We start from the raw sequence: 20,232 nt of genomic DNA on the forward strand, positions 1-20,232 counted from the left end.
AAATACTTGATTATTTCAGCTAAAAATCACTAGCAAGTATCTGTAAACAATGCCTTTTCTTAAAAAATCTGGATGCATCTTGGCGGATTTTCCTAAGCAGGATGGGGGTCCAACAGGTCCAATGTGAGTGCCCTTCTTTTTGGGCACGATGATGAGCGAGGAAACGGTGGAAGCAGAAAGCCTCTGAAATATTTCGGTTTGTCTGAAACGATGCCTTATCAAGGCAGGAACGGCTGGTCTGCTACATGTGAGATTCCTGCCTGGACAGCTGGCTTGGCACTGTAACAAGATTTTATAGGGGCAGCCTAAGATGACTTTTATAACAGGGAGAGCTGTGAGCCCACTGCAAGAGTAGATGAATGTGAGAGGAAATGGGAGAGCGTGTATTTATTGACACAAGGGGAAGGTGGCATTTAGCTGGAGTTCCCCTCACATTGTCCAAGCCTGATGCTGAAAACCATTGCTATATACATTTTTTCCTCTATGGTTTCAATACAAGTTACCCACAAATCACGTGGCATCGTCAGACTCTTGCTTTACCTGGCTGTAGGGACAGAGTTGGGAAGAAGGATGCTAAAGAAGTGAGCGGGACCATGGCAATGTGTGTTTTGCAAGCTGAATGACACAAACCCAGTTTTCCATCTTTTGAGAGCAAAACACAATTTTTGAGCAAAACCCTCTGTTGCCACTAGTGTAGGAAACTGATGTGGGCTCATATGGAGAGCCCGTATGCCACAAAACCCTGGCTTTGGATTGGGTTGAATAACGGCAAACCCAAGGGCATCAGCTCGTGCTTGTCGGCTGCTGGTGGTGCTGCTGGCTGGAGCGCAGGGCATGATGTCTGCATACAAAGCCTGGCAGTTATTTCCCCGTGATTTTCTAATTGTGATTTAATAACAGCTCAGTGTTCATCTCAGGTGCTTTGAATCCAAAATGGTAATTCACTTTTTTTTTCTTTAAATAAAAGTAGCTTTTTCTCTTACAAAGATCCCATGGGGATTTGATGTCTCTGATGCAAAACCACGTGCTGCATGCAAGCAGGCAAGTTTTTGCAGGCACCCAAAGGCATGATGACTTGGTTGTTTATAGCTTGAATGGTCCACAGTGAAGGTTGTTTATCAGAACCCCTGCATCACCAGATGGTGTCATTAAAAATAGCACAGTTTATAAACCTGTTTATGGATGGTGTATTTATACAGCATGTGGATATGTATTTATATATGCTGTCTGTGGGCGCTTTTAAAAAAAATGCTGTGTGTATAAATTCCTTTTCTACTTAGCTTGAGAACAAACAAAAAATACTTGGCGAGCTCCTAAATGAAGCATTGGCATCGTCAGCCTTGGCACGCACGTCTGGAGGGGCGTCAGGAACTCAAGGCATCTGTGTCATCTGCTGCCCGCGGCCATGGGTCTCCGTCGTTCAGGAGCTCACTCACAGCGACGTTTTCCCATCTTGAGGATTTGTCACCTTAGGGTCATTTTAATGAATACGTTGCACCGGGATGATTTTGCTTCAGTTCTGTGTTGTAGAAGATGGACTTCAGGAGCTCTAGCTACCTTTGCTAGCCCTTCCCTATGACGGCTTTTGGCTCTTCTGGTTTGCTGTGTTATCTGTCAGTGATTTTGCAGGAAAAGCAATATTTTTAAAATATATCTAAGTATTTTCAAATGTAAGCAAAAAATGCAGGACTGCTCAGGAGCAACAGCATTTAAAGCTGTAATCCCATTTCCCCCTTGAAGTCCATCCCACCGGAGTTAGTGACAATAAATAAGACTTTTCATGAATCCTTACTCACTCAGAGGAGAACAAAACCTTTTAGCTGCAAAGATCAAAGTTTCTTTTAAAAAGCATGGGATTGCCAGGAATCAGAGTGAAGTTTCTTTTACCATGCTTTGGTTTCCCCTGAAAAGCTTTTTCTTTTGCTGGGTCCTTCCGAGTCCCAGCTGATGCTCTCTCGTTGGCCACAACCACAAAAGCAGCAGCACAAATACATTGTGAAATTCCAGACTGACGTATCCAGAAAGTTCCAGAGAGGAGCTTTTAAGGAACCTTTTAAAAGGTTTAGCTCATTTAGTGTATAATATGATGCTGACCTATTTTGATGTAATTTTTAGAAAAATAATATGTTCTTTCCCAGACGTTTTTCATACAGAATGAAAAATAAGGCTTCTGTTCCAGTTTTTGAACCGGGCTCTCTTAGGTGTTTCACCTTTTTCATCCATCAGAATCTGCACAGCTGATGGGTTGTTATCGGGTAAGCAATCAAGAGAAGCAGATGAAATGCTTGGATTTGCTGGCTATAAGCTTGTATTTGCAGAAAGCTTGTATTTTGGTGGATGTTGAATCAACTTGTGATATTTTTTAAGCAAGCTGGGGACGTCAACTAGGAATGAAGCGAGATGTGGAAGTGGTTTCATTCCTCCTTTCTCACTTTGTAAATGTCATCTCAAACCAAAGCAGACGGTGCTAGAGCCAAGCAGAATTTCACAGCCTTCTGTTCAGTTGTAAATTTTTGGGAAAAACGCATTCGTACAGAAACCCCGAAGCGTCTGTCTGTTGATGGCATCCGAGCGCAGTGTACGGCATCAAGCGTAGGTTACGGGAGGTTATTCACGAGCAGCCTGTGATGGCAGTAAGCTACTCTGGAAGAAGGATTTTCAGCTGATTTCCCTCTTTATTTGGGGAATTTTCATGTGGAAACAAGGCTTTCTTATGCCTCGGTAATGAAAGTCATCAGATCAGCTCTGGCAGATAAACTCCGGGGGCTTATCTGGCTCCATCTGGGAAGGAAACGAATGAGCCAGTCAGGTTTTCCTCTGCTTCAGGGATTTACTCCAGCATTACAGGCATTTTCCTGCTTTTGGAAAACAGCAAATGCCATATGGAACCTGCACACTGTTCTATGTGTGTTCTATATTCTATATAAAACAAATCATTTTGCTTTACATTTCCTTGTTAATCTGCTCTAATTTTGCAGTTGGACTCAATAAAAGCTGGAATAGCACCACATGCTAGGTAGTGGTTTGCCCCCTTGGTATCACCCCTCTTTTTTACCTTCATCCTTGCCCCATTCTAAGGAAAGAAGAGAGAGCGCTATGCCTGATGGGGACATGCCAAAGAGAGATGAAGCCCCAGATTTGAGGGCCTCTCACACGTTTCCCTGCTTTCTAAACCAGCATTGATAGCTTTTGCATCTGGATCATGAACAGCTCCGCGTCACGTACCTCTGCACAGCTCAGGAACAGCACAATGAGCGTGGATGTTCTGATGGGACGAGAAGGAGAAGGTGCAAAACCATTTCAGCAACAACCAACCCGTCACCTTCTCTTTGTCAGGGCTCTTTGGGTTATAAATGTTATCTTTTTGGGCTGCTTCCCAGTCTGCACCTTATGGCAGTAGCTGTGCTGCATGATACAACCATATTGTGGTCACCAGAGTTTTCAGATGTTTTGTGCTCGTGGCTTGCAGGCTGGGCACTTGAATGCCCAACATGCTCCAGACGTGTTTAGATTGTGACAAATTTTTGACCTTTGATATCCGTTGATAGGGCAACAAATTCCATACATCGTGGAAACCCCCCTGTCTTTGTATTCAGGCCTGAATTTTTCACTGCCTTTTGATTTCATTTCCCACTCCCTTGGTTTCGTGCTTTAAGACAGATGGGAAACTTCTGTTTATTATGTTTTCTTCATGCTGCTTTTTGTTTTGTATTTATATCACGTCTCTCCTGCTTCACTTCTCTGATACACGTGGTCTCAGGGTTTCCATGCTCCCCTTCTGTAAGTTTTTCAAGCACCAGTTCACTCCCTCTGACCATCTCTTAATTTCACCTTATGGTTTGGGAAGCAATAGCCCCCTTTCATTCTCCTTTTTAGCATTTGGTATTCCTTACTGTTGACCGTAGCTGGATGTGGAGCAATTCCTAGTTGTTGCAAGACTTAGATTATAAATGTGGTGTTCTCCGTGGAGGAAATGAATTTAGTTCTGATGCTGAATGCAGAAGTGAAAATCCCAAGCATCATCTTTTTTCTCACTCATTCTGGAAATTGCAGAGACAGAGAAGAGAGAAATCACACATGTTTAATGTCAGTTCATTATTCTGCACTGCGTCCTTGTATACTGGCATAAGCAGTTCTTTCAGTGTTTGCACTCTGGTCAGCTGTAGGCAGGCAGTGCTTCTCTCTAATACTGCTTAGCTGTCTGATTGCTATATTTCCTTTAATTTTCACACATGAAGATGTTGGAAATTCTGCCACGTTCTGTTTACTTGGTACCCCAAATTTTACATGCTTATACTCCTCAATGTCATATTGAATTCAGTAGAGACTTGGGCTCTCATTCTGTGTGCATTTCAACATCAGGACCCTCATTTTTATTTTTCTTCTACTTGAACATTGCAAATTATGTTTTGTGTCACAGCATTCAGATCAGTCTGAGCATTTTAAGCTCTCAAAAATGCCTTGCAAGCAAGAAAAATTCAAGGAGCCAGCTCCTAGCTTAGCCACATCTTTCTAAATATTGAATGCAGTTATGAAGTGCACACGTAAGTATTTTTTTTCCCTAGTGAGAGGTGAGACGAAGTCACTGACCCCCTTCTCCCCCGAGCTTCAGCTGAGGTCAAGTCCATCTTACGCAACCTTGCTGACCGGGCTGCGTTAGCAAGCTCGCTGATGCGGCTATGGCAACAAAACTCCACTCCGTCACTTTGGGTTACGTCGCTTGAGAAGCCCTTGTGCTTGTGCCAGCAGAACAACTCCCTCCGCTGACACGTGGTGCGCGTCCCTGCAGGCACCCTGTCACCATGCCGGTCTGGCCGGAACAGCAGAGGAGCTTCTAGAGGCAAAATCGACAGGCAGTTGTCTTCGTGTGGGTGCTCGAGAGGAGAGCAGTCAGTAATTTCTTGCCTGATAGGGTTAAATATGGAGCTGCTGGACTCTGCGAAACCTGAGTGCATGCTTTTGGCTCGTTGCTCAGTTCCTTTCGCTGAGTTTTGTGTTTGGGAGCTCAGAGCATGGCCAAAGCTCCGCACTCCTCTCCAGCAAACCTGCACTGCTCCTCCTCCCAGCAGAGCAGGTTTCAGTGGGCCGGGGCTGGGAAGAGTAAGGCTGTGCATTTTTCCTGGAAGTAACAGTGCCAAAAATAGGAATCTGTGGATGTTACTGCACTAGAAAGCTTTGTAGATCCTGGTGATGTCGATGGTTTATTTGGTTGTTTATAACTGACTCGCTGTCAGGGGTCCTTGTTGTAAGTGTGAGTCTCAAAAAGTTGTTTTTTTTACACGCAGAACTGATATAATTGATGCTGGCAAAAGAACTGAGACCTGTGCTTCCATCAAGGAGCCAAGTGGACAACAAACCCTTGGCAGCGCCGTTTGTCAGCATCAAACCCTTCCCTGCCCAGCCCATACCTCAGGGTGCTGAGAAACAAACCTGGCTGAGATGGCTGCGGGGAGTCTGTGGTGATATGTGAATGTGGTGTGTAAATGCTGCGATTCACCTTCCCGTAGCATGTTGTCCAGCAGCCGAGGACCGTGATGAATGATCTGTCACTCCCAGCTGCTGGATCAGGATGGAGAGATGCAGATGTTGTCATCCCCCAGGGGTCTGAGAATACCCTGTGTGTTGTCGACTCGCTTCTTACAGCACAAAAATATGGAAATTTCTTCTCCAGAGCCCTGTCAGACAGGGCTGTAGTCCCACCGTCAGGAAGGACAATGGGCTGTCAGTGGGATGCACAAAGGTCTCTCTGTGGAGCTGTGGTCCTGCTTCTGCGAGGCACAGTCTCGACAAGGCTACAGGGAGCGATGCCTGCCTTCATCCACATCCTCTGCTGCTGGAGGGACCACACGTAGACAGGAGACATGGCAGGCCGTTCCTTCTGCTGAGAAAAGCAATTTTGTCCACTCTTACTCAGGGATGATAATTTAGCAGTCCATGCAAGAGTCATCCAAACAGGCCTGGAGTTCCCAGGGGTTGCTGATTTTGGACACCAAATAAGTCCTAAGACATTGTTTCAGAAGAGCCCTGTTGAGAATGGGATATGACAGTGTCTTATACTTTAAAAAAAGGAAATTTTAATTTGTCTTTAAAAATAAATTAGTTTTAATTTGAAGTATAAACTGTAGCAGATTTTTAATTGCAAGGTGTTAATCTCTGGTATGAGAGTTTTTCTCTTTGAATGGCCTTATACATGTTTTGTTTCATCTTCATCTCAACCGTATGTTTGTTAAATAAAAACCTGATGTTGGTTTGCTGTAATTCCTTCATCTTCAAGTGCTCTGTGGGGACCCCGCATCCATCAAAAAGGGCACAGACTTCATTGTGGTGCTTAGAGATGAAGGAATTTTTGAAGGTAGCTTTTAAGGATGTCTCCCAAATTCTGCAGAAAGACAGTTACTGCTGTATTGAAGATTAGTAACTGAAACTTAAGAGAGTAAATTTAACATGTACATATGGACAGCAAGAATCTTCCCCCAAAGCTGCTGTTTTTTTATGCACAATTTTCATCGTGTTCTGCAGGCCAGCAAAGGTCCAAGAAATTATATTGGTAGATCACAAAATCATAGTTATTTCTCCTGGACTGTGACTCCTTCTAAAGACAACCAAACTGATAACTGGAAAAATGCTAGGAAAAAAGAAATAAAGGGAACTTTTTTTCCACTTGTGCTTTGGAACAAATGCTCTGGTGTAGTTACTGCTGCGTATACGCCTGTCCTGAAATGAGAGCTTACATCCAAGCTCTTGTGGAAAAGGTTGTTCTTTGAGGACTTTAATCCCAATTCATATTTGGCCAGAAGTTGAACTGGGGATGGAAGGGAGGGAGCAACAGATGGACAGATGTGGGGAATAAATCCACGGCCTGAGAATGATGGGGAAAAATAGCAAAGAAGAGCACATTTTTAGCCAAAATTCTGCAGTTGAGGAAACTGAGGCCAGGAGGTACATGATGTTTTGTCTCGGGTCACGCACACACTGTGGCAGAGCTGAAGAGGAGCCTGAATAAGTGGAGTTCTCGTGCAAGCATTAATCATTAGATAATTTTTCCCCAGCTAGTAATAGTAACAAGCAACTTGAAGTGTGAATAAACTGATAAACCACAGTATACTCAGTGGTATTTTTTGGTCATTTACTGAGGTCTATTTAGGAAAAACAGCTTGCATTGCTAATTAATAATTTTGTACAAATCTTTGGATTAGCAGAACTTTTTAGGAAGAATTTCACGGCAACATCAGCTGTGCAGCTGCCGACCATCCCATGCAGAACAGCGTACACTAGCTGAAATGGCTTCCAGGAAAAACGTGTAGAGCAGAGCAATGGCATGTGCCCAGTTTAGGTTTATGCAGACTTAAAGATCTGGGTGATTTTTTGGGGGAAAAAACCCACATGTAGAGCTCCTCTTTTATAATCGGCACTCATCACAGCAACTTTTATTGCTGCCTGGGTGCACAGTGCTGCAGAAAGGACCTGTCCTGAGCAGGCAAAGCTGGGGCTAATGGACCCTGCATCCCATTAAGCAGCTGTCAGGAGCAGGCGGCTGATGAATGGTGCTGGCTCTCGTTACCATTGCATGCATCACCATCTCTCCCTCCTGAATCACTCAGGAAAAGCTCACGCTTGCTCAAGAAATACTCATTCTTCTACAGTTGGCGGGATTTCCAAATAAGTATATTTTTCCAATACCTATAGTTTAGCAGGGACCTGTGAAAGTCCTGCTGTTCTGCATGCCTGCCGTGTTCTGGTTGCCCCACAGAGACCTGGGATGCAAAAACAAATACAAAATTCATAACGCAGAGTTGTTGCTTATTATCGGGAGTTTTGTTCCAGTGGGTGGGATGTGTTCTGTTTTGAACACAGAAGGCTTTATCCTCCATACTTCACTGTGATTGCCGAGGGAAACTGTTCTGATTGCTCGCTGTTGTCTGTCAGCACAGCAGAGATGGAAGGGGTTTATGGGCTGACAGTCTTCCAAAAGAGTATTTTTACTGTCAAAAGCATCTGTTGGTCAAAATTGGGAAAGGTTTGCTAGGAGCACATCGTCTCCTAGGTTTGAAGTGAGGTGTGTTTGCTTTTCAGAACAAAATAGCGGTTTCCATTTCCAACTCTACTATTTTCAAAATTCTTCTACACATGCACACCTATGCGTGCAATGGGTGGTTTTGGTGTGATGCTGTATGAAGCCTCAAATGCTGAATTCAGCATACAGCTTGATTGGCCTGGGGTGAATGCTGTCAGAATTTCAGTTCCTGAGATTTTGGGAAAAGCTTTTTCTCATGGCAATGGAAAATCGCCCTCCACCTTCTGTGTGTAGGTGCGACATTTCTAGAAAGATTTATTGACTGTGGGGATTCTGAAATCTGTTCCTTTAGAACACTTTCTACTTAAAAACAACTTGAAAAGCTCACTCTTCTGAGGTTCAGTTAAGTAATAAAACCAAGCCAAGCCTCAATCTTGAGCATCATTGCATGATTGATATTGAATACCATCGATCGTGACGTGACATACCTTGATTTTTATTTTTTTTTTAGCAAAAATTTCATTGTGGGATGTCCCAAAGCTATCTAGTTCCTTGAAATAATATATGAAGGGTTTGTGCTAATTTTGGATAAGACATGTTGGATAGCTGGAAGAATATACTTATTTTTTAAAGCTTGCACTCAACAGTAAAAGCAGAAGGAGCAATAAAATTGAATTGGATTGGTATAAATGTGCACATTATTAGTGCAACTGAGGAGATTTTTCTTTTTTTTTTCTTTTTTTTCCCTCCAACTCTATCATCATAACATCTTACAATAGAGAAGTAAAAATGCAGCTTGGAGTGGTGACACTTTTTCCAACACATGGAGTAACACGCATTTTCAATATCGCTCTTTTGAGAGTGAGTCACAAGTTGTTACTTAAAAGCATATGATAAAGATTATGATTTTTATGAGCAGAGCAGTTCTACTTTCTTCCAGATGCGCTAAAATAATTTCTCCAGAAGACTTTTCTAGGTAATACAGTTGCAGATCCATCTTGGCGGAGATAACCTCTTACAGAAGAGCAAGGATCAGAGTTGTCTGGCAGAAAATAAATTGCTTGCTCTTTTTCCCCAGTGTGAATCCGGGGACAGACCCTCATTTTTACTGTAAAGTTCCGTGGCTCTGCTGACGTGGGAGTGGTGATTTATGCTCGCTGGAGACCCCTCTGTTAGCCTTTATAGCACCAGCCATTAATATTGTTAGATACGGAAGGGGAGAGCCCAGTCAAGCAGGAAAGGGAGTTATACTGCTTTTTCCACGTAATTAAATGAATGTATTGTACCACCATTTTCTTTCAGTAATTTCGTGTGCACTTAAATGCTGTCATAGTAGTTTCCTGAAGTTGATGTTGCTGTCTCGCATGATGCTTTAACAGCAAGTCAGAAAAAGGAAAGCAATAAAAAACGATGTGTAGCATGCCATACATCTTCACTAGGCATGGTCTGCAACATAGCTAGCCTACCTCAGAGAGAAAGCAGGTAAAAATTAGAATTGTTTTTTATTGCAGTTTAAAGAAACGTAGGGTCAAAAGTGATTATTCTTTCCAAAAAGTGCCAACCCTGCTATCCGCGAAGCAATTTTAAAGATTGCTGCACCTGAAATTGTAAAATGCCATGCAGTTCCCTGTGATTGAGGTTGTGCAGATGTTCCAGTCCTGTTTTCTTCTGCATCAGAAAAAAATGATGACATATTAATGGAAGAGCGGGTTTGGTTTGCTAAATGATGCATCGCTTTCTTTGAAACCCTTTAGCCTTACGATTTTTTTTACTTGCACCCAATATCGTTGTAACATCTAATTGTTCTTCTTTGTAGGAGGAATACAGAGCAGAAGGGATTAGCTGGCACAACATCGACTACATAGACAACTCTGGCTGCATAAACCTTATCAGCAAGAAGCCGACGGGCCTGCTCCATCTGCTGGATGAGGAAAGCAAGTAAGTGGGAGCCAGGCATGCTGAACCTGCCCCCGAGTCAGGGCTGATAATTGCCCTGCACGGAGTCCCACACGAGCAGGGCAAAGAAATGCTGTGCCTTAGTAGAGGGGAAACATCCAAAAGTGGTGTTTCTGCTAATAGTGTTTGACCTTCACCTAGGAAGAGTTTATCCTCAAGTCGTATCTCCTCTTGTGATTTTTCTCAGAAGGATGCTCTTAGCCACCTGGGCTGATTTATCCTCTTAGGTCTCTTGTTTCCAGAGTGGTAACACAAAACAGTGAAGAATCAGCAAGCTAAGTCCCTGACAAAATCATAATTAAAATTACATTTCAATAATTTCCTCTGTTAGAGGGAAGGACAAAGGCTGCCTTTGCTTTGCTTCTATCTCCCTCTCTCGGGGGGGTAACAACATGAAGATGCTTGAAGTTAAACAGAGTGAATGGAGAATCCAAGCGTATGCACTAAAGCTGTATGGATGTTGTTATTCAGCTATAAGGTGGCTTCATCAATTCAATCCTAAATTTAAGCCTGAGTGAACCAAGGGCACTTTTACATAGGGATGGCCCTTCTGTAGGGTTTGATGCACATCATGGATGCGGCTGAGAATCACACACTCAGGTGTTTGTTGTGAAATGCCCCCCCCATGTTGCAGGTTTATGTGAGGTTTGAGGATGAAGAATTGACTTGCTGTCATCAAGAGGCGGGGCTCACACTCTCTTTTTTCCTTCCTCTTTCCTATGCCAGGATCAGTTGGCTAGCTTCTGTAATTGAAGTTGCATTTGTAGGTAAAATGGCTCAGGATTTCCTTGACACATGAATTCCCCATAGACCTCGGACTTAGCATTCAAAGCCTCAAAACCAATGACAGAAACATTGAACTTCACATACATGCAGCTACCTCAAAGAATTTACATGCAATGGGGGAGTACAGTGCAGTATCCCTCAATAAATATATGCCTATTTATACTTTTATAAGTGATTTCAGACCACTATTAAGGCAATTAAGAGTTCTTCAGACACCATGTATATCTTGTATTTGTATATAACCATTGACAGCATACAAAATAGCACTCAGTGTGTGTTTAGCATCTGCAAGCACTGAAGTGGAGGCTTGGAATATTTCTATTTAATATTTGTGGTCAAGGAAGAAGTGAAGTTCTTTCATTGTGTTTACAGCTGTCCTCTTTAATTCTTTCCAGCTTTCCTCAAGCTACCAACCAGACTCTGCTGGACAAGTTTAAGCGACAACACGAAGGCAACTCCTACATTGAATTTCCAGCAGTGATGGAGCCAGCTTTCATCATCAAACACTATGCAGGCAAAGTCAAGTATGGAGTGAAGGTCTGTCACCCAGCTGTTCCCCAGTGGTTGCTTTCATTTAAAGCATCTTGTTATGGGATGGAGAGCACCAAAGGCTCTGTAAAGATGTTTTGAAGAGTACTTGGCTAGAGAAAAGAAGCAGACTTTGGGAGAGAAGTGTTTGGTGAAAAGCTTGGCTAAAATATGCAAGGGGAAGGTGGTGGTGGGGATTGTGTATTCCTGTTCTCTTCCATGTTGCAAACTCTTGGTATTTTGGAGAAGAATTAAGGACATGCACTCAGGCTGATGCTACATCCCAGCAATGCATTGAAATTTGGTATTTGGTAGCATTTTTGGGCTTGGTTCATCTAGAGAACCTAATGTCTTTTACTGTTTCATCATTAGCCTTAGAGCATAGAGGTTATGTGAGCACAGGTCTCATCATCTCAGTGATGCAGGTAATGTTAAAATCCCATGCAAATGTTTTCAAAGTTGATCCCATTTACCTGCATGCCAACTGAGTTATTAGCAGAAGGATTTTTGATGGGAAGATGAACTTGTATAAGAAACTGCATTGGTATTTACAACTGCAAATCTGTAATCATGCTTTTGATGCAATAATTACACATGAGAAACTTAAGCATCATCTCTGAGATGATAAGGAGCAGTGCCTTGGAATAAAACATTTATTCTCTGGAGATAAAGAAGTGTCTATGGAGGCAGAAAAAAAGATAAAAGCATGACTCAGTAGCCCTGTTCCTTAGTGTATCTTGCAGATATTCTTTATTTCACTCCTTTCTCCTCCTTGTTTCTCTTTCTCCCTAGGATTTCCGTGAGAAAAACACAGATCATATGCGTCCAGACATTGTAGCTCTCCTGCGAAGCAGCAAAAACGCCTTTATCTGCGGGATGATAGGGATTGACCCGGTGGCTGTGTTCCGATGGGCAGTCCTCAGGGCGTTTTTCAGGGCAATGGTTGCTTTTAGGGAGGCTGGGAAACGACACATTGAGAAGAAAACTGGTAAGTGTGCCCATTTCCTGACTCTAGTGTATGTTTTCCATCAGCAGCATGGATCTGATATGTTACTACAATATTTTAAATTGCCAGACTGACTTATCAGTAGTTAAAAATGACTACCAGAAATGTTTAGATAGCTGATATCCAAAAGTTACAGTTACAGTTGTGTTTGCAGTAGGATTTTAGCACTCTAAGAAAAGATATTAATTTTATTGCTGCTCCAACTTTTTTTTTGTAGAATGCATGCATACGAAATCCAGAAAGATTCAAACAGAAGCATAAAAATTATTCAGCAAATAAGGCAAATTCTTTTTAGTTAGGAGTTCTTTAGCTGTTAAGGTTACATCTGGAAGAAAATGGGACATAATTCTTCTTTAGAGTTTTTCAAGCTGTTCACCCTTTGAGCTGAAAGAGAGCATGTCTCTTGTCTAGCAAAATTCATTGCTTCTCAGTCATGCAGAACCACCTATCCGTCCTCATGCAGAACATGGGGGCATTAAATTAAAGGAAAGTAATGGTGCATCATCATGCTGTGGCAGGCAATACTTGGCTGTGCTTTTAGAACATTTCTCTGCATTAAAGCAATTTTGGAAAGACGGGTACAAGCTATTACTATTAATTTCCGCGCACAAGAGGGCTTGAAATTCATGATGAAATTAGAACATCAGCAGGGAAAGCGTCAGCTGAGTTAAAATTAAGCACAGAGCTGCCCCATTCATTTTCAGTTTGAGACGTGGCGAGGTGTGCGTCAGGAGAGCCAAGGGACAAGAATCATAGATAGGGAAGCTGTTCAAGCAGGAAGAATAATTTTCTTGTTTGGGGAGAATAATGCCAGCCTCTTGGTCAAATACCAAGAGCAGCAGGAGACAAAACCGGCTTTCAGCTATTGAGGCTCTCCCCCAGACTGCTCCGGAGGGGAATGAGAAAGGACATTTCTCATGAACCTGTGTCTGCCTGGCACATCAAGGCAGCACTTCGACATCGGTGTTTTGCCATGCCAAAAGGAGGGTGGCAGGGACGTTTCACACCGCAGCCTCCCTGCACACTGGAGCTTTCTTGAAGCTTCTCATTGGCACTGGGAGAAAGGCCGCTCAAATGAGCTGGCTTTGAAAATCTCAATTTGCATTTTCCTAGCATCACCTCTTAATCTTTTACAAATCCCAGGCTGAGCTACAGCAAGCTGTTCAAGGAAATAAAAATACATATATATATGTTCAGGCTCTGAAAGTAAGAGCTCTTCCCTGGCTGGTTTCAAGCTCTGCTTTTTTTCTCTGCCTCTTGCTGTGCTTGTCTCCATAGCCAGCTTTCTGCCTTCACAGCCTTGAGTTTGTGGCAGTGACTTGCTTATATCTATATAGATCAATGTATAGATATAAATCAGAGTCCAGGAGGTTTTCAGACAATTTTGGAAAACTCAGTTCTTGCACCACCTTCTTTTTCCAACTAACCAGTATCCGGTAATGGCTGAGACAATTTCAAGCTTTTTCTGGCACACAGTGCTGCTATTTTATCTGTCTTAGATCATTTGGACCACTTTCAAGTGTCATTGCCCCACTTTTTGCTTCAAAGCCTCTATTTTTTCAAAGTTAAAAAGATAGAAAAGAAAAAAAAAAAAAAACACCAAGAATCCTCAAAATGACGGATAGATTAGGTTCACGTTAAACTTCCTGATAATCCTCCAACAATTTATATGCTGAATTTCTGCCCACATGCAGGATGTTACTGAATAATTCCTGAATTGGGAAAGTGTCGTGGAAATTCACCATTCTATAGACAGAAGTAATGGGAAGAGTTTACCTAAAGCTAATTCCTGTGATGAAGTAAACCTTAATCTGTCAGAGAACATCTCTTGCTTCCCCTTCAAGCGATGACTGAGCAGGGGCAGTGACAGTGCCTGGGTCTCTGCAGAGAACGTAGCTGGTACAAAATCCCATCTGTCTTGCAGAAGCATCCCAAAACAAAAGGCTTTCGAGGAGACGTAGTTGAGCAGAAGGCTTGGCCAGTGTCTAGGACTATCAACCCTCCTGCTCCCCAAAATAATGCTGAAAAGCCACAACGTGACGCTTTGGACAGGGCACCTACGGCAGAAGGCATTTATAAATTATTAAAGAGTCATTTGGCACTAAAATTACCTGGTAATTGTTCTGGAAAATGCAGGCAACTGAAGACAGCATATGTTTTAAGTTTATTTTATTTTTACCAAACCTTACTGGCTTTAATTAGCCTGATTTGAATGCCTGAGTGCCTGTGAATGTGGAGCTTTTGTTGAAATTATGGTGGATTAGCTGAGAAGAACCTCACACAAATAACCTTGTACATTCACGCAAGTGTGGCATGTGTTATAATTTTATGTAATTTGTTAAAAGGCGTGCTGCCCAGCTCTTGGTTTCTGAAGCCCTGTCTGCTGCTGCTACAATCCATCGGGCAGGTGTAACTAATGAACAGAAAAATGCCTGAAGCATGTTGCTTTTTTTCAAGCCTCTTTGTATTCTTTTGTCTTCACCACAAATTGATCTGCACTGCTTCTACCTGTCTGAAGGCCTGTCCGAGTCATGCTTGCAATACCCAGCGGGGATTTTCATGAAAAAAAAATCTGTAGCCAGTGCATAAGCAGCTTTTCAAAATTTGCTCTGCTTTCTTTTTCCATCAGCCTTTCAGTTATCTTCTCTGTGCCAGCAGTGCCAAGCGGTGCCGTAAGATCTGTGCTGCTGCAGGGATGACTGCACCTGCTTCCCGCTGTGTTTTTGGGGCTCTCCTTTTTCTTTTTCGTGCTCCTAATATTCTCGTAGTGCAGCTTTTAGCGACTGTGTGACTGTCCCTGTTAACTTGGAGGCGAATAGCAGCAAAGCAGCATAACTGCAAGCTTTCTTCTCCCCAAGAGATAGCTCTCACAGTGCTGCCGACCTTCCGCAAATGAACCATTCCTTGATCTGGCCAGATGCAATTAGCTGAAGGGTGGACTCTTTCCATAGTTGGATGTTGTTATTATTATTTAATTTATCAGGGAGGATTGAGATAGTCCAAAAGAACTATACATTGGAAGTAGATTTGTTTGTAATGAACTTTGATGAAAGGAACATTATCAAGCTTTTCAGGAAAGAAATTTGGCTGATTGACATTTTTTCGTGGTCTGCTATATCATTGCTATGAATTTATTATGCAAAAAAAATACTTTTGCTAGTGAAAACTTAGAAGAGTTGGTGCTGTTCATATAAATCAGGGTATTGGGACTCCGAGCTTTCCCATTTGTTTTTTGCTGGAGTTGGGATGCCATCCAGCCCCTTCGCCCAGCTGTCTTGTCATGAGGTAAATAAAGTTAAACTGCAAAAAATGATCGTGGAGGTTCCACTGAGCAGTAAGAAAGGGTGTTAATGGAGAAGGACGACCCTTGACAGTGTTCCTCTGTAAAGTTCAGCTCGGTCCTTTCTGATGTTTTAATGCATTGGTATAAATGCTTCCGTACGTGCTGGCACAAGGTAACTCCTCAGTGACCTCATCACACAGGAGCATGACGTATCTCGGGGGGTTCTGACTGCCTTGATCAATTAACTGAACGCTGACAGAGAGGTGCTGCCTGGTCGCAGTGTGGCACCTGCGTAACCTCTCCTCCTCCAACACGGGGCTGGAGCTGGGCCACCAAAGTCCTCCCAGAGATGGTTTCTTCCAGCTGCTGGCCTCAACCCAACACTGTTTCTGTCTCCTTAAAAACAGTCCCACCTCAATCCAGTCAATGTCCCTTAAGGAATACCGAATCCTTGTTAATACAAGTAATTTCTTTTTTCCCTTTATTTGTCAATATCCGAGCAAAGCCCAGAACTGGGATGAGATGAGAATTTGAGGTGGCCGTGCCTGGGAGCATCTGTGCAGGAAATTACAGCTAACAGCTGGCAGAGGCACGGAAAGGATTTTGAATAGCAGTTAATAAAAGCAAAGATTTGTGTAATCATTTATTTTATGTCCAAATAATCTTGGAGTAATTATGAAGTTATTGTGCTCTGGCTAATAAAGACCGTACGGCGCTGGGGAGTGCTGGAGTTGGGATGCCATCCAGCCCCATCACCCCGCTGCCTTGTCATGAGGTAACTGAAGTTAAATTGTGTCCTCGCTGCATGTGGTCCAAACTGCTGCAATTTAGGGAAGCTCTGATCCGGGCGCAAGAAGCGCGCGGCTCTCAAGCTCTCATGTCCCTCGGGCAGTTGGCAGCATTGTTCTTCACTCTCTCCTGATTTCTGCTTATGTAATCTTTCTCTTCTCTCCGTTTTTTTGTTTTTATTTTGCTTCCCAAGGGCATGATGATGCAGTGCCATGTGCGGTTTTGAAAAGTGTGGATAGTTTTAGCTTTCTCCATCACCCAGTTCACCAGAGGAGCTTAGAGATCCTGCAGAGATGCAAGGAGGAGAAGTACAGTAAGGCTCCACATCCCGCCCTTCTCTCTGATACCACACTCACACGTCAGGAAATGGAAACCAGGTGCATTCAGCATAGAAAGGGTGACAACACCCGAGGAGCCTTCTAGGACAACCTGCTGGTTGCCACAAGAAATTTTGAGCCCATCGGAAATTATTAGGCAGAGCTTGGAGAGTAAAATCAAACACAAACCCATGCCTCTTTAGACATGGGGTGGTTTTGCTAAGTGCTTTCCCTGTTGCTGACCTAAGTCAGGATGCTGAAGCTCGGGGTATTCTTCTTGTTCTGTTGTTATCACACGTCTGATATTAAGTCCAAAGAGCTGCAGATGCAGTAGGAATATCTCTGCATGTGGCTTGATGCAGTTGAATTTGACTTCAGGCTTGCAGACAGATCTCATTCTGGTTTGATTTGTTTCTCGATTGCACCTCCATTAATTTCATCAGACTCTAAAAATAATGGTAGCTTGTGAAAGCACCAACATGGTCTCCAAGGGCTTTTACTTATAAAGCATTTGGCAATGTTAAAAAGAATGAGCAGGTAAAGATGCACTTGGTCTCCATTTCTGCCTCCTCACTCCTCTGTCATGTAATAAACTAGTTCTGCATGACAACACGTACACTTCTGCCTGCGCTACTAATTCCCAGGGCTGGACTTGTGTGGTGGGAGGAGAAGGGAGTCTGAGCATAACCTCGTGCTGTGGAGCTGGCACGGGGCCGGTCAGTGGCGTAACGCCGCGCAGGGACGTCCTGCTGCTCGTGAGCACGGTGCCACTGCATCACTTGAGAGGCCACTTCCAGCTGCAGACCCTGTAATTACCAGTCGGAGAATAGGAAACGATGTAATTTTAGGAGTGGCCTCACTGCTTTCAGGGAGTGATGCAAAACCTACAGGTGAACCTTCAGAAGTATGTGTATGTGTATATATATATGGATGTATTATTTTGTGCTTGCAGCTTTAGACGTATGATTTTGTGCCATTATTATCTTCCATCATTTTGCATATCAAAGCTTACAGAAATGCAGCATTGCTATATGCAGTCAAGGGCAAATTCTCTGCCAAAATTGCTAACTTTGCCATCATTGCAACTTAGGCGTGAATGCAAAATTTTGAGGTTTGTTTCTGCAGAAATGAGCATGGTAAGTACAGCAGTTGCATGTTAACTCTCCACAGACGTACAATTTCTTGCTAGAAACGTCAGATCAGGTTTCTCTTTTCTGCTTCCTGCAGCACTCGGGGAGCAGAGGAAGAATGCTAATTCTTAATTTAGACTTTTGTCTACCCATGTTATTTTTCCTGCAACTTCCCACCATTGCTTTTATTACTACAAGGAAATACAAAGCAATGGAGCAAACACTGCAATAGATTTTCTGAAGTAGCATTGTGCTAAGTGTCCTTAGTGAAGGCAATTGTCCATTGAGCAATTTTAATTGCAGGTAAAGATGTGTAGGTTAGCTCAGCAGTATAGGAAGTCTGTTTTGTTGTTGTTGTTGTTGTTTTTAATTTGCAGTTTGCTTGGGAATAAAGAGGGGATTCATACAGAGCTACTTTGAAACACAGTCTTAATTAATGTGAGGCAGGGAAGTCATATGTATATGGCTGTTGAGCTCACTGCTCTAAAACCTTGTTCATTACGGACTAGTCTAGTAGTCCATGCAGTTTGTGATACAGGTCCCTCAAATAAAAACAAGACATGGATCCACAAGCAACATTGCCACAGTCTTGTGAATTGGCCAAGAGCAGCTGACCTGACAAACGAGTACTTCATGTTCTCCTTTTAGAAATCATTCTTGTCTACCCGTGCCTTGCCCCTCCCTGACCACGCTGGCCATTTCACTGGTATCTTTGTGTCCTTGTCTTCAAGAACAAGGCCCAGGGGTTAGACATCTCAGTTTAAGACCATGTCTCTGTTGAGTGATGCTCATGAGCAGTGAGCAAACTGGGCATTGTCCAAAGCTCTTCCCAGTGAAAACGTCCCTTAGGCAAATCAGTATTTCTGAAACTACAGTTGAGGAAAAGGGAATAGGATTTGGAGATGGGAATAATTTTGTTCCTGAAACATAAAATTGATCATCCTGCATCTGAGCTGGGTGCAGGGAATGAGTTGTTTCTACTCGCACCATTGTTCCTTGGCATGCCGCATATTAGTATATACAACTTGTTAACCCATAATAATTTTACATAATTCTGTAAGCCATACACAAATCATCTGATTAAAATCAGCTGATTCATAGGAAGCCCTCTCTGTTTCCCAGAAGAGGGGCTACATCAGTATGGCAACTTTTATTTGGCTTTGGCATGTATAGAATCATAGAATCATAAAGGTTGGAAGAGACCTCCATGATCATCTGGTCCGACCATCACCCTACTACCAATATCACCATATTATTATGTCCCTAAGCGCCAGGTCCAACCTCTCCTTGAACACCCCCAGGGACGGTGATGCCACCACTTCTCTGGGCAACCCGTTCCAGTGCCTGACTACTCTAGGTCTGCTTTTGAGAACCAAGGGGTGGCATGCTGTAGTCTTTTTGTTGTATGTTGAAATCAGGCCTCTTTAACCCAGCTTGTACCATTGTGCACCGTAACTTTTATTAATCAAAAAGTCACTTAAGGTGCAAAGCTGGCAGAATTACAATGCAGTTCTAATGCAGCTATTATCTGGAAGCCTGAAAGAAAAAATCCCTTTTCCTGATCAATGCCAGGTGCAGATGCAGTGATATTTTGATGCAACCTTGCCTTCATAAGTTTGGTCTGACCTGTTTGGTTGGATGGTGGCTTGGGATTTTTGTTTTAGGGATTTCTTTGGTGGGGAATGAAGGAGGGGACAGAGTTTGCTCCAAAAAGGAGAGAAAAAAAATTTTGCAATACCAGTGAAAGCTCGTTGTTTGTGATTGCTAGAACTGGTCACTAAACACTGCAAGCAAAGTGAAGTGCTTTAGGTTAAAGGAGCCTTCTGTGCATTAATGGGCAAGCATCCAGGCGTGTGTGCTATATAAAAAATAGACATAGCCAGACATTAGGTGCTTTCCTATTGTAAAGGTAACTGCAAAAAATAATAAGACAGTATTTTAAGGAGGGAAAAAGAATCAGCAAATAGTGGAAAAGTCCTCAAAGAGGAGAAGGACAGATACCTAAACAGTGCCTGAAACCACCCACCTCTAGCAGAATCATTGCTCCTCTGCTGGCATTGCAGTTCTCTGGGCTTGGGCCCCGGAAACAGAAGTCTGAAGGTTTATTGTTGCAGATTTCTGACTATTCTCTTTTTTTTTTTTTTCTTGGGTTTCTGTGTTCTAAAGAAGCAATTTGTGCCACAGAAATGCGAGTCTTGAAAGAGGTGTAAGAATGTACCTCTGATGATGAGTAATGTAACAGAAAAAGTGGCTTAAAATGCAACAATGGAGATTTCAAAGAGAGCTTTAAACTCTAGGCATAGTTAAGCACTAGAATAGATTATCTGGCCTGCTTTTGAAAAATCTTCAGTTAGAGATTGCAAAACCTCTTGGCAGGAATTGTTTCTGCCTTGGAGCAAGGGAAGCTTTAGATGGCCTGTGGC

At 42.9% G+C, this 20,232-nt stretch overlaps 1 protein-coding gene across 4 annotated transcripts in view; it reads left to right on the plus strand.

Annotated features, from left to right (window-relative positions):
* The window catches only part of MYO9A (myosin IXA), a 188,596-nt gene that overhangs the window by 121,940 nt on the left and 46,424 nt on the right, over positions 1 to 20,232 (plus strand). For all 4 annotated transcript variants that reach the window (XM_050712936.1, XM_050712937.1, XM_050712940.1 and 1 more), the window contains 4 exons: positions 9,831 to 9,952; positions 11,152 to 11,293; positions 12,077 to 12,272; positions 16,556 to 16,675. In XM_050712936.1, coding sequence (XP_050568893.1) covers positions 9,831 to 9,952; positions 11,152 to 11,293; positions 12,077 to 12,272; positions 16,556 to 16,675 — 580 coding nt within the window. The remainder of the gene's footprint in view (positions 1 to 9,830; positions 9,953 to 11,151; positions 11,294 to 12,076; positions 12,273 to 16,555; positions 16,676 to 20,232) is intronic.

Source organism: Cygnus atratus, chromosome 11 (assembly GCF_013377495.2).
Source record: "Cygnus atratus isolate AKBS03 ecotype Queensland, Australia chromosome 11, CAtr_DNAZoo_HiC_assembly, whole genome shotgun sequence".
Taxonomy (NCBI): domain Eukaryota; kingdom Metazoa; phylum Chordata; class Aves; order Anseriformes; family Anatidae; genus Cygnus; species Cygnus atratus.